Here is a 13639-nt window from a genome sequence, read left to right as displayed (position 1 = left end):
GTCTGCTTCTGTAATTTCTATGTCACTGAAGCATTTCTTGCAGTTCCACTGCCACTAGGCATGGCAGGCTTGGACACTAGCATATACAATATTAGCTACACCTACAGGGATGAGGAGCATCTGTGCACTAATGTGTGCCAGAGAATGGTGGATCTCATGACACAAGTTGAATTGTAAACCCTGAAGTAGGAGCAAGTGCCCTTTCCTAAAGGGGGAGACAACACTTGAGTATAGTGCTGAGAGTGCACTTGGATCAACAGCATGTGTAATGGACTCTTTACCCAGCTGAGATTACTTCCTGATTACTTAATTTTGCTACTGCTGCTCCACCTTTTCAGGTGAGTGTGTCTGTCTGAGTATACACTACAGCTTTTTTGTACGCCCCTTGTCCAGGGCAGGAAACATGAACGTAAGGAACTGATTTAGGAGAAGAGGTAATTTTATTTAAAAATCAGCCTGCCCACAGCGGTAGGTGATTGCTGCTCAGTTTGGAGAGGACATGCACAATTCCTCTCCATCTTTAGTGTCTGATCCCTGTTGCCTGATGACTAGCAGATGCCCTTTGGAAAGGCTATTTTCAGGCCAGGACATAAACCAAGCCAGTAAAGATGGGACAAGTAACAGAACTTGATTTGACACTAATTGTCAGAAAGATAGGTCAGGAGAACAAGCAGAAGAGAGCCACTTTGCAGGCTGTCTCTGCTCGTGTGTGACTAGCAGTGAATGTGTTGAATGAGTGTCAGTGATGGATGGACTGTAGCCTTCTGAGGCTATCTAGATTTCACATGAATGTAGCCCAGTGCTGTGTTCTCCACAGCATACTGGTATAGAGGGAATCCTGCTCCCTATGGAAGAGCCTGAGTGCCTGGCTGACTTGTCTGAGGTGATGGCGAGAACGCCTTGGTGAATGTTGGAGATGATCTTGTGTGCAGCCATGTGATCTGTTATTTTTTTCCATCAGAAGCTGTTGAGCTATTCTGTGTGAAGTGCTGAGCACTGGCATGTATCTGCAGGCATCCTTTAGGAATGTTCTTCAGTACTTTTTAACCTCCTTCTCTTCCATGCCCTATAGGAAGGAAAAGAGACGCTGTAAGTAGGACCACCACCATCATTGTAGTAATGAGTGTCTTGTAAGTACTCACTTGCATTAAAATGTGGCTTGACTCAAGCTCATCTTGGTCTTTATCTGTATTTGTCTGTACCTCACCTGCATGTTAACATTGCATGTAGCACGATAGGTCCTAACCCAGTTTGAATGGAGCACTCAGGTATAGGAGGGGAGTGGATTGACTTAAGTGACACATGGAATGAAAACACTGATTTGCCAAGCTAGTCTACCTTGCAGGTTTACTTAGGTCTGATTACAAAAAAAAAGTCTAGAATTTACTCATTCCTAGTTTTAAAAGCTCCAAGAGGAGACATTGTTGTCATTCCTATTGGTTGCTATTACACAGCTTAACGCCAATGGCTAAGAATTGGATAGATCTTTATTTTCAGTGTAGCGCACCCCACACTTTTCTTTTTTTTTCCCAGAAGGATTCTCTTAAGTTTTTAGCTCAGGTCTTGTTTCTGTAGCTTTGCAACCAAAATTGTTACAGGACTTGATTTTTGTTCTCTTCTCTCAACAGTTTGCTGCTCTTGGTCTTGCTGAATATAACACTGTTTCTCAAACTGTCAAAGATTGAGCATGCAGCTCAGTCCCTCTATCATGTCCAGCTTCAGGAAGAAAGCTCTTTGAAGTAAGTTGAATTCACAGTCTTTGCTTTCTTTCTTCCTCAGCTTATTTGAGAGTCTGATCTAAAGAAATAAATTTTGAACAATGAAACTCGGTGGTAAGTCTTCAAAAGCTGCTGGGGCTTGCTGCTTTTCTGTGGTCTATGCTGATATCCAGTGGCATGTCTTGACTGCATCTTGCAGTAATAAATTTCTCCTTTGACAAGCTGTTTTTTGGGGGAGTGTTAACCTTAGCTTGCATTTATCACCGTGCTGTGACTCATCTTCTGTGAATATCATAGTGCTGATCACGGAACCAAAGTGCTCGCTTCATCTGGGTGAAGCAGCACGGTCTCAAATGTAATGGTAAAGATTCACTTAACTTTTTAGCCTCTTTTCTGAGAGTCTCCTGCTAAATCTCTTTTCCACCTCAAACTTCCACGTTAGGTACCTTTTGTATTCAGATACATGGAAGAGGCTCAGATATGTTTTTAACTATATTCAAGAGAGGAAGCAATAACCTGATCTTGAGCGTGAAGGTGGTGTGGTGACCTCTGTTGATCATCTCGGAACTGATTAGAGTAACTTTCTTCATAAGAAGGATCTTGCCCCCTGAAGCGTGAAAACTTAAATTGTAGACATAATGTGAGCTCATTTGTCTGTGGCAGCCATTGTCTATAAAGGTCCAAGGCAGTATTTTCATGGCAACAGGGATTGAAATTCAATTGCAGGCAGCTTTTTATGTAGCTTTTGGGAAAGCATGCTTTTGGCAGTGGCGAAACAATGGTGGCAGAGAGAAGTTGCTTTTAGAAAGGCATGGAGATGCTTGTTTCGTGTTTCTGATGTAGTCTCAATCTCTTTCAGCATATCCCCAGAAATGGTATCAAAAGAGGAGATCCCTCAGTACGATAAGGAACAGGTTAAACACGTGAAGGGAGTTTTGAGAGACTCAATTGAAATGCTTGAGCAGGTAGGTCTGCCGGTCTTTCCTGGTGATATTCTTGTTTCTCAACAACTCAAGTTCTTCTGCCTTACACCATCACAGCTCTTGTTTGACATTTAGTGCTAAAAAAAGGTTTCTATGACTCCCTGACCTGTTTTGTCCTAGGCTTGAATTTAGTACATAGGCAGTGCTCATGTTTCTGATGTTTTGGGCTTTGGTTTTTTTCTTGTTGATTAAGATGAAATATTCATGTCAACTTTCTTAAATCTGTCAAGTACTTTAATTGATGAGATGTGTTGATGCAATTCTGAATCATGACAAAGCAAAGACTTGAGTATCTCAGAACAGATCCTCTTTTCTAAGACTCCTCAAAATGTAATGTTAAGTATTTGCCCACCTCGTTATGGGATTTCTTCATTCAGGTTTATCCTGGCTTTTGCTCCCCACTACTTTTCTAGATATGGGTGAGAGCTTCACTTACCCTTGGTATCAATGGGTCTCCAATAAAAAATAAATTCTACAGGCTGTATGTCTCTGAGTGGCTCCATAACTATGGAGCCAATCTTCCTTCTTCCCAGTACTTTACACTTCTGGGCTCTTACATACTACAAACACTATATAAAAAAAATGAGGTGGTTGAATGCTGTTGTGTTTCTCTGATCCTGAAGTCCAGGACTGGTAAACCCCTAGACTGAAATTTCAACTCAGTAAGTGAAGGCCAGTAAATGCATACTTTGGGGTTTTTTTTACTTATAACCTATAAATGTTCTGGTTTTAAGTTCTTTTATTAAATCTTAAAATGTGACAGAAGAAATTATTAGATTAGGAAAGCTGTGGGGGAGTTCACATGTACCTCTATCCATCACCAGTTTGCTCTATGTTCTCCCACGCACTAAAGGAGGGTAGAAAAAGGAGCCATTTTTGATATTCCTTGTTCAGAGGTGTCTCTGCACACAAAATTGCTATTAATCTATTAACCATTTTGATCACAGCTTGAAAAAGGTTGAGTGCTGGAAATCTTGCTGTAGGAATGAATTTCTAGGTTTCCACACCCTTTTCAGTTTCTCTTACTACCCAAAAAATTCCTAATTCTGAAGTGTTAATCTGCCTTTTGAACAAATACAGTGGGGAAAAAAAAAAGTGAGAATTCAACCACCTTTTTCATCCCAAGTAACACTTTTGTCTGGAAGTCATGACACATCTTAGTGCTTGTTACCTTGTGTTTTCTGAGAGTTGTCAATAATCTAAACACATTTTGTGCACCAAAATGCATTGGGAGAGCCAGGCATTGAAAGAAAATTCATGCTTTGCTGTCATGTTCCTTAGAGTATTTGCTATGAATGTTAACCGTGACTAAAAATGACTGGGGTGGCTTATCTACTGGGGTGGCTTATCTTCCGCACTGTTGTCTGGTGAGGTGTTAAGACTTTATAATTACTAACAGTCCAGTATGACAAACTGTACAGGGTATAGCTGTTAGGAGAGCACGGGAAGGCAACTGTTTATAGAAACAGGGAGGAGGAAATAGCATGAAGTCTTTAAAAGTAAAGGGAGGAGGGAGACATTATTTTCCTGATATCACTCACCCATGCAGGAGACTAACTTAAGTAATTGGGGGTGGGTATGATGGTTGTGTCTTCGCAGCTAAAGATCTCCCTTTCCATGCTCCAAAGAAGCTTTGACCACTTGAACAGGACACAGAGCGGCAAGACGGAGAGTTAATAACCCACATCGGCCTTTTTCCATTCAAGACATCGGAAGAAGAGATGTGTGTGTTGAGGACTTGTTGGGTGTAGCGATTGTAACTGTCACCTTTGGACTCTTTACTGTTTGGTTCAAAAACTGCACGGAATAAAGGTTTCTGGACAGAAGTTGAGTTGGGTTCTGCGTTCCTGTAGCCCGGTGCTCTGTCTGCCCAGGACGTGGGGCTGGCAGCAGGGTCTGGCGTAGGAACGGTGTGGAGCTCCCAAACCCCATGGTGAGTAAGCGAGGGCAGTGGTACTTGCTGGTTAATGGATCTGCACCTTTTGGAGGTGGGGAGGACACCTTCAGCAAAGGGCTTGTCTTCAACAAAATTGTAGCCTTTTACGTCAACTTGAAAAATGACCATCAAGGAAGAGTGTTTTTGCAGAAAAAGAACAGGTAGTGGTTTCACAGCCACAAGATATTTGTGTGCTTTTTTTAGCCACGGGGACTTGGAAAACAAGTCACCATCTTTAAGGATGAATATTTTTAAGATTAATTAACTAAACAGGAAAACGCTTGGTACCTCTTCGCTACATCTCTCCTGCGTGCTGCTTGCTAGCTTTGGCAGGCTGCCTCCTGCCATATGTTTTGAGCTCTCCCAGAGAAATCTCAGCCCTCGGTCTCTTCCCCACCCTCAACGGCTGCTCTTCGGTTCTTGATGGCTGATGCCGAAGCACCTTTTCTTCTGGCTCTGAGCTTTTTCTCACCAGGTTGGGAGAAGGAAGATGAAAATAAAAACAATAAAGCAGGGGGAAAGGCACCATCCCCCAGGGTGGGCAAGCGCTTGGTGGTGGCTTGGTGGTGGCTTGGGTTCTTCTGGCTGCCTCCTATGGCAGGTGCGGGGAGGGGTTCCTGCCTGTGGGTGCTTCAGCCCCCAAAATGCCAGGTTTAAACACCCATGGTGTGTGTGGGGGGGTGTGTTGCGTGGGAAGCTTTGCCCACCCCGGGGAGGGGCCATGATTCATCTACCATTTAGTTAAAAGCCGGGGGGGGGGGGGGGGGGGGGGGGTAGCGAAGCCCTCCCGCCGGGCCCCTGCCTCCACCTGTTGCGCTGTCCCCTTTAAGGCAGGTGCCACCGCGTCACGGGCAGCCCCGCCCCTCCCCGCCAGGCATTGGGCCGGGCTGCCGCGCGCGCCGCGTCCCGGGCCCGGCGGCGGTTGAGGCTGAGGGAAGAAGGGCGGTGGCGGTTGAGGCTGAGGGGAGGGCTGGCGGCGGCGGCGGCGGCGGCGGCGGCGGCGATGGAGGAGCCCCTCTGCTGCTGCGAGTACGTGGACCGGAGGGGGGAGAGGAACCACCTGGCGGCGTGCTGCTGCGACTGCGAGGACCTGGACGAGGGCTGCGAGAGGTAACGGCTCCGCCGGGCCCCCTGCGGGACACCTTTCCCCCGGCGGGGGCTCTCAGGGTGTCCCCTCGCCTGCCGCCCTGAGGGGAAGGGGAGCTGCCCGCCGCTTCTGAGGGAAACTCGACGGGAGAGAAGGGAAAAGGGGCGGCGGGCGGGCCGTGCCCACCGTAGGGCAGGCTGCGGGAGCGGGAGGAGAGCGGGGAAGGGCCTCGGGGTGCGCGGCTGCCCGCCTGCCAGCCGGTGTGTGTGCTTCCCGCCCCGAACAGGTGGCTGACCTGCAAATCCCTGCCTCCGGGAGCTTTGGAAAGAATCGCCGAGACCGTGGCTGACCGTGTGCGGGTCCCCTGGTTCGCGGGGGCCGTGAAGGTCAACCTCAGCCTTGTGCCACCCCTCGTCCTGCTCCCCGTCCTCCTCCACGTTGCCGCTCTGCACTTCCTGCTGGGGCTCGTCGTCTTGACGTCTCTGCCCGTGGTGGTGCTCTGGTATTACTACCTCACCCACAGGAGGAAGGAACGGACTCTCTTCTTCTTGAGCCTAGGGCTCTTCTCCTTGGGCTACATGTACTATGTGTTTCTCCAGGAGGTGGTTCCCCGCGGCCACGTGGGGTATTCCCAAGTGGTCGCTCTCACGTGCGGGTTAATTCTAATGCTTGCAGCCTTGTCTCGAGCCAAGAAAGACCCTGGCTACCTTCCCATCCCAGCAAGCGATGTGAAGTCATCGCACCAGGGTTTGCCCAACAAGAGCGTTAGAGGAAGCTCCAACGGGCTCCATGGCATCACCGCCTCAGGAGCTGCCAGTGGCCGTGCTGTGAATGGGGAGGCCAAAGGCTATTCCAGGATGTCAGCTGAGGAGCCAGAAGGTGTGAAAAAGGACTGGTGCACTAAATGCCAGCTGGTCAGACCAGCCCGAGCAGGGCACTGCCGGCTTTGTGGCAGGTGTGTAAGGAGACTGGATCATCACTGTGTCTGGTAGGTTTTGTACTGCTGAGGCTAGACGTGTTCTCTCTCTCTCTTTCCCCCTTTTTTAAGTTAGCTTCTTTTTTTGTTTCTGTCAAACAGGTTTGCTTTTGTTATGTGCAAGACCTGGTGACGTTTTTTAAAACAGTAAATTTTTATGTACCATTTTAAAGAACAACTTAGACTATTTTAGTGTAAGGAGGTTGACCTGATAGCTGGTAACTTCTACAGCATACTCCAGAATTTACTTTAGTTCTCTACTGGTTTTCATTTGGGTTTTTTTGGAGGGGTGGAGGGGTTTTTTGTTTTTTGGAGGAGGAGGGGTGTTTGATTTTTTAAATTTATTTTATTTTTAAAGATTTGGTCTGTGGAGCACTAGCAATCCTGCAGTTAATTTGCCTTAGTGCTGTCCTGGATCAAGGGAACCTAAAGCTGTACCAAGAAGCAGTAGGGTATAGATGTGTCTCAGCAAAGGATGCTACATTTGCTATGTTTGAGGCAAATGGCCTACTACAGTTACCTTACTGGCCTGTTGACTTGTGCCTATAACCTTTCTATAAAAAGCTATAAAGCTTCTTTGAATGTGTTTTAAAGTTCTTAGCCTATATTGTATAGAAGCACCTTGGAAATCAGGTTTTCTGATGGCTGGGGGTGGGAGGAGGAAAGAGAAGCCAGCTGCTTTTCTTTTTAAGCAAAGTAATCTCTCTTTTCCTTTTGGAGGATTAACAGCTGTGTAGGGGAGCAGAACCACCAAGCATTCATCCTTGCACTCTCCTTCTTCATGCTCACCTCTGTGTATGGGATTACGTTGACCCTGCACACCGTCTGTAGGGACCGAACTCCATTTGTGGCATTGTTCTACTGCCCGGGGGCCTATTCTGACTACAGGTGAGATGTCTGCCTGGGAGAGAGCTGGGGTGGGAACTTGGTCCTGACTAGGCAGCTTAGCTCCTGTTCCTCATTCTGTGCTCTAGATGAATGCTGTTGGCTGTTAAACCTGACCAAAAAGTGCTCCCTAAAAATCTCTGGAAAGCAGGGATGCATCGCTGCTTTTGCCAGGGTGGGGGGCCTGAGACTCAGAAATCTCCATTTGTTTGGAAAAAGTTATTGGAGGAGCTGGGGTTTGAAGTCTTTATTTATTGTGTCCTGTATAGAAGATACACTCTTAAGTATGTTTGCCCCCAGATCCAGGTAATGGTCCGATAGTCTGGAATCCACGTGCTGTCTTTCCCTCTCATCCCTCACTGTTTATCTGGTGACTGTCCCTCCGAGTTATCTGCTTAGAGCAGACAGTGTTAATATGCCTTGTCTGGCAGGGAGGGTGATGAGAAGCATTTGACACGACTTCAGAGTCTGGTGCTGCCATTGATGGGCAGAGTGCACTAGCACGAGGGACTACCTTCTTCTGCACTCCATTTCATGATCTATTGAGTGTGAACATCGTTGCGACCTTAAATAAGGACCAGGTACCTTTACAACAGTGAGAGTAAAGTGCTAGGTACTGTGATAGCAATGTGCAAGAGTAGCTCTGGTAGTGCTAAAAGCTCTCATTAAGTAAGCCCTGAAGCTTTAATTTGGAGAAAGCCTTTAAGGATTATCTGATGAAAGCAGTGAAGTGAGATCACTGTGGCAGATGTAGACAGGGATTTGAAAGGATAGTGATTACCAGGGAAAGTCACTCTAAAGCAGCTGCTCCAAAACTAAATGGCTTCCTTCCCATCTTTTTCCCTGCTGCCAGCTCTGCTCTGTCGTTCACCTGTGTGTGGTACTGTGCGATTGTAACAGCTGGCATGGGATACATCCTCCTTATCCAGCTGTTGAACATCAGCTACAACGTGACCGAGAGGGAAGCTCGGCTGGCTCTGCGGGACAACACTGGGCGCAGGCTCCTGGGTGGGTTAGTGATAGACACTGGCCAGTATAACAGGGGTTTCCTATGCAACTGGGGCCATTTCTTGAGCCTGGGGTCTTCTCCTCCACAGCACTCTGCTGAAGACATCGTGTGACACCCCTCTTTCTGCAGATGATGTTGACTGACTTTCTTTAGCAGGGGAATGGCCCCCTTCCACTAGAACTCCTTCCTCCCACACCCTTCCTTCATGGTTGGTGTATGGGCTGCCTATCCCATCACTGACGACATCGGAGGCTTTCCCAGGCAGAATGGTTCTTCGTGTGCTGTCAGCCAGCAATAGGATGCAGAAAGCAGTAAGCCATACGCACAAACCTGGAGAGAAGGAGCCTGCTGCCTTTTTTGGGAAACTTTGTGCAGCTCAGCTCGGCAGGAAGAAGAGCACAAGGTTTTGAGAACTTGAGTTTTCGTTAGGTGTAAACCCTGGCACCAAGAGGAACCCACTGCTGGACTTCAGAGGTGCACTGGTTCCTGCAAAGGCTAAGGAATCCCTGGCTCGTGCCTATGTGCAACACTTCAGAGAATTCAGGAGGGTGAACAGATGGACCACTGCAGAAGCCAGGCTCTTAGGCTAAAAGAGACTGTGTCCAGGCAGCCACTGAGCAGTTCTCTCCTCTCTGGTGCATATATTTTTTTTCTATCTGCTGTTCCATCCAGCTGTATACATGCTTGTATTAAGTGCCTTTGTGAGCAACGTTCCTGTAGGGCTTTAAGATCACTTCACCTCTTCACCCCTGCAGTTGTTATTCCATCCCCATTTGTCTGACTGGGTGAGAAGACACTGTCGTCTTCGATCTCGTTCTTTCTGCAAGCTGGGTCTGTGTTTGTTTGAAGGCTTGGCTCATCTCCCTCAAAGCGTTTCTGCTCTGATTATGGATTGTGACGTGAGACAGCAGGTAAATATACCAAGTAAGAAGGAGCTGTTTTGCAGCTACACGTAACGGTGGGCTCTGAAGGGAAAACAGAGTGCTGTCCCAATGTTACTGTTGCTTTATGGAAACTACCCTTCTCCCTCTGTGGGAGAAGGGAGTCTGTGGGAGAGTAGACAATTCTGCTAACAGCATTTTTGGTAGGTGGTATCTTGGTTGGTTTTCTTGCTAGTAACACAGCGATTCAGTCTCTTCTCAACCCAGTGACTGTGGAGCTGCCTGACTAGATCTGTTTTCTGAAGCCAGGAAGCCAAGAACAGTTCTGTGCATGTAGGGAGGTGGAGAGGGTTTGCTGGGAGCTGGCAGCTGCTGGGGTAAATTACCTGCACTGGCAGGTGAATCGATGTGTTGAGTGTGTTCTGGAAGAATGCTACCTGATCCTCAGCAGCCCTGCGTCTCTAGTATTGCCCAGCCTTGAGCTTCAGCTGAAATCACAAGGTTTTGGTGGTGATGGTTTCTGGGTTTTGTGGGTGGGTGGTGGGGTTTTTTTTGTTGCTTTTTGTTTTAATCCCTTTGTGTATGTTGTTGGCCCTGCACTAATAATATGAAAGGTCTGGTCGGAAAATCCTGGGACTGTGGCACAAGAGTTACAGATCGGGCCTAAGATGCAGAAGCAGAGGGAAGAGCCTCCTCCTAGATACTGATGTTTTCAGATGTGCACAGATCATACTCCCTGACTCCTGGTGTGTGGCAGGCAGCTGGGGGATGTTGGCTGAGTGATGCAAATTCGCTGTACATTATCTCTGATGAATAGATGGATGGTGGCAGGGTTGGGGTGTCCCTTGAGATCCCTGCCGTATTTGGTGTTGTGTGCTCCTGATTCTATGTCCCAGTTTAAGGTGACGACCATGTCCCTCTTTGTGCTGTTTGGTTTCCCCAAGTGGCCCTCTATAGCCAGCGGATAATAGAGGAGTAGCTGCACTTGGAACATGGCTGTGCAGAAACTGGTGACTGACTTACTGAGTGTCCCTTATTTCCTCTTACCCCTTTTCATCCAGTGAGCAATCCTTCATAAGGAGGTGAAGGGGACACCTCTATTGCTTCCTGACTCTAACCGAACACACTACGAGGTTTCTGACCACTTCCCTGGCCCTATTGTGAAGGAAAAGACACTCAGTGGGACTGTGCTAACTGTTTTTTCTAGCAGTCAAGTATGACCTTCTGACTGTTTGGAGCTGGAGCCTGACCCTAGGAGTTTAAATTCACACAAAGGTCTCTCCTCCACATGAGTTGTCTGTAAACGTTTTCATGGCACATACGCATTTTGTGGTGCCTGCTGAGATGAACTGGAGCTTGGCAAGCCCAGAGAGAGGGATGCTGTGGGCTGGCAGGTTTGTGATCTTCTCAGACCTCATCCTGCTGGCACTTAGGAAGATTAAGGCAGAATGACCTCCCAGGCTTAATGAACCCCTGCAGTGAAGGTAGCCAACCGCTCTGTCTCTGTGAGTTACACGCGCAGAATTCAATCATGAGCCAAAAGAGCTCTCGGAGTGTTGACAGGTTTGAGATAAGTGGTTTTGTGGAGTCCTGCTACTCCTGGCTGGGAGAAAGCAGAGCAGATCGCAGATCATTTCCCTGTTGTGATCACTTCCTCCCACAAGCAGAGATTGGTTACTGCTTTGCAGCCTGTCTGTCGGTGTAGCCTTGTTCCTCCTCTCTTCATGAGCTCTGGCATGGGAGATATGCTTTGAACTGCTTACACCGAGACACTCTTAGTGGTGTTCTCCCAGGCAGCATGGACTCTGGAGGGCAGGTAGGAACAAAGGGCCTTGGACTACTGTAACCATTCCATACCTTGGTCGAGCCCACGCCAATATAGTTGGGGTAAAGTGCTAAAGTAAGTTTCTTTTTGCACTCACTCCAGAGGGAACTGGAACCATTCAGGACCCTAAAACGGTTGGTTGCAAGGCTGGGTTTTTTTCAGAAGGAGAATGCAGTGATGATTCTCTAGTGTATAAGAAGTTCATGTGGTTGTACTCTGCATAGCAATTGTGACATTTTCTTTAAAGACAAATCTTTGTTTACAGTCCAGGCTTCTTCCTGAAAGGATTTACGTTGTGAATTCCTTGGGAGATGGGAAGGATAAAGTAACAGGACATGTGAAAGGGTGGAAGAGTTGCAAGCTTCAGATGCATACTTGGAGCTCTCCTTTTAATAGCCATGAGAATTAGCTAGAAGCCCTTGAAGGGTAATGCTCCCTTTTGCACTTACAGCAAGGGCAGACTGTTGTGATGTCTTGTGCACTAAAAAACAGTTTCTTTTCTGAGTATTTTCTTGCTGAGCTTGTTATTGGCCACACTGGTAGAAAAATGTTAAAACCTAGACGTAAAGAGTCAGTCCTTGGACTCACCGAGTTGGTAGCTGCCTAGATCCATGCTGCCTGGGTGCTGGAGCAGGGGGAGCAGGCTGAATTTGACGGGTTACTTGTGGGTTGTGTGTGTGTCTATCCTCAAGGCCCGGACCAGTATCTTGCAGTAAAACTGCATGCACATACCTGGCAGTACAGAAAACAGTAGCCTGCTGGCCCTTGAAAAGCTTTTCCTGTGTAAGAAGAGAAGACCCAGAGCTGGTGAGAAGCAGGGAAGAATTTTGGTAATATCTAGCCTTGATGTTTCTCTGCCCGGACTTGGGCAGAGTTTATTCTGCTTTAACCATGACCATGGCATTTGCTGTTTCACACACAGATCGTGTAGACTTCTGCAGACCAGGGCAAGTCTTAAGGGACCAGAGTTCTGATGTTGCTGCTGTTGTAGTATTAACCCCCCTGTGTCCAAATGTCAGCACCCCACCATTTGGTGACTGTACTAAGAACTGCGCGCCGTTAGATACACCCTGTAAAAGGTGGCTTGGCACTCTTTAACTGTGTCGTCTTAAATTGTGCTCTTTTGTAGGCAAGTCACAGGTCCCTACATTGACTGTTTCTCCGTTTAACTTGTCCTTAAATGACAAAAGTCACTGGTGAGCCTGAGTTGGTGCTGCTTGCGACTCCTAATCACATTTCAGCCTTCATGCTATGATGGTGCTTTTTTTCTTTTTAAGTAGTTTGCTTTCAAGTGTCTTAATGAAACCATTTGCTGTAAAATTTCTTCTGAAGATAAAATGGATACTGCCTCACTGCCCAATGTCTTAATAATGTGCTTGGTTTTTTCCTTCTATATGAATGTATATTGCCTCATTAGGGCAGGAAGTGTTTGTGATTATGGATGTGTTTTCCTGTATTGTTTTCAGTGAAGAACTCTACAGTTTCCTAGATTTTCTTCCCCTATCAGAATGTTTGTACAGCAAAAATCTTTCTGCAGACAGGTGAGGCTCACTCTGAAATGCAGTAATTCAGCCTCCCAAGATCTTGTCTTTATGGAACTCTTCCGCTGATAATCTGAAGAATGATGGGCTCTGGAAGAACTGTGAGTGTGGGGTTTGGGGTTTTGGTTTTATTTTTTTAACTTAACCTTTAGGAAGAAACTTTGTGAAACACATTTGTGAGCTTTGTTGAAAGGATTGGCGCGCGCGTGTGTGTGTGTGTGTGTGTCCATTTTGCATCATATGCAGTGTTTCCAAGTGGATGCAATTGTGAATCAAAATAAATTATTAGAAATCACCTGTGGAGTGGCCTGTTGATTTATGACCATGTACTCAGCCAGTCACATGACCAAAAGTGGCCATCATCTCGTGGCTGTTTAACTGTGAACAGGATTTGGGAATAAGGGAGCAACAGGCTAAGAAGAAGCTAGGAAACAAGTATTCTTCTAGTTCTGCAAAAATTGGTATTTGGGTTTTTTGGGGCTGGGATGAAAGCGGGACCTGCTGGCAGTTCTCACCACCCTGGACACCCTGGAAATGAAGGATATTCCCCTGCAGTGGTGCTCTGAACTGGGGTCTTGTGTCTCAAGAGCAGACCGTTATCAGATACTGAGTGTTTGTACCTGATCAGGTTCCTAGCCTTTTTTGTCCAGCGTCATGCTTTCCTTCCTACACCTGCCCACACAATACATTGTGAACCCCAAAACGGGGGCTCAAACAATCTCTTCCTTTAAACCCTCTTCTAAGCCATATTTGGAAATGATGTGGATATTCTCTGTGCAGACAGTGGGAAGAGATGTA

The 13639-nt window shown here is 46.9% G+C and overlaps 2 protein-coding genes across 10 annotated transcripts in view; both read left to right on the top strand.

Moving 5' to 3' along the window:
- Positions 1–4527, top strand: part of GRAMD1C (GRAM domain containing 1C) — a 64075-nt gene extending 59548 nt beyond the window's left edge. For 4 of the 7 annotated variants that reach the window (XM_014957137.1, XM_014957136.1, XM_014957139.1 and 1 more), the window contains 4 exons: positions 1073–1130; positions 1629–1739; positions 2578–2683; positions 4301–4527. In XM_014957137.1, coding sequence (XP_014812623.1) covers positions 1073–1130; positions 1629–1739; positions 2578–2683; positions 4301–4378 — 353 coding nt within the window. In that variant the 3' untranslated portion in view covers positions 4379–4527. Of the gene's footprint in view, positions 1–961; positions 1131–1628; positions 1740–2577; positions 2684–4300 lie in introns of those variants that run through there. The other 3 variants (XR_001413680.1, XR_001413681.1, XR_001413682.1) reach the window with 3 other exon arrangements.
- Positions 4528–5611: 1084 nt separating this feature from the next.
- On the top strand, positions 5612–13113 carry ZDHHC23 (zinc finger, DHHC-type containing 23). Of its 3 annotated transcripts, XM_014957281.1 has the most exons (5): positions 5612–5747; positions 6011–6712; positions 7421–7588; positions 8439–8593; positions 8683–13113. In XM_014957281.1, the coding sequence occupies exons 1-5, from the start codon at positions 5641–5643 to the stop codon at positions 8691–8693; spliced, it is 1143 nt and encodes a 380-aa protein (XP_014812767.1). In that variant the 5' UTR covers positions 5612–5640; the 3' UTR covers positions 8694–13113. The 3 variants fall into 3 exon arrangements, with proteins under 3 accessions (XP_014812767.1, XP_014812768.1, XP_014812766.1); XM_014957282.1 differs by lacking the exon at positions 8439–8593; XM_014957280.1 differs by having other exon boundaries at positions 8439–13113.
- Positions 13114–13639: the final 526 nt, after the last annotated feature.

The sequence above is a fragment of the Calidris pugnax genome, unplaced genomic scaffold (assembly GCF_001431845.1).
Source record: "Calidris pugnax isolate Ruff unplaced genomic scaffold, ASM143184v1 scaffold225, whole genome shotgun sequence".
Classification (NCBI taxonomy): domain Eukaryota; kingdom Metazoa; phylum Chordata; class Aves; order Charadriiformes; family Scolopacidae; genus Calidris; species Calidris pugnax.
The sequence above is the reverse complement of the archived record's forward strand: the minus strand, read 5'-3'. Positions and strand labels throughout refer to the sequence as shown.

Excerpts from the sequence above, each read along its gene's own strand:
- ZDHHC23 (XM_014957280.1), top strand. The coding sequence starts at position 5,641 with ATGGAGGAGCCCCTCTGCTGCTGCGAGTACGTGGACCGGAGGGGGGAG. Across the intron at positions 5,748-6,010 it reads CTGGACGAGGGCTGCGAGAG|GTGGCTGACCTGCAAATCCC; the intron begins GTAACGGCTCCG and ends CGCCCCGAACAG. Across the intron at positions 6,713-7,420 it reads CTGGATCATCACTGTGTCTG|GATTAACAGCTGTGTAGGGG; the intron begins GTAGGTTTTGTA and ends TTCCTTTTGGAG.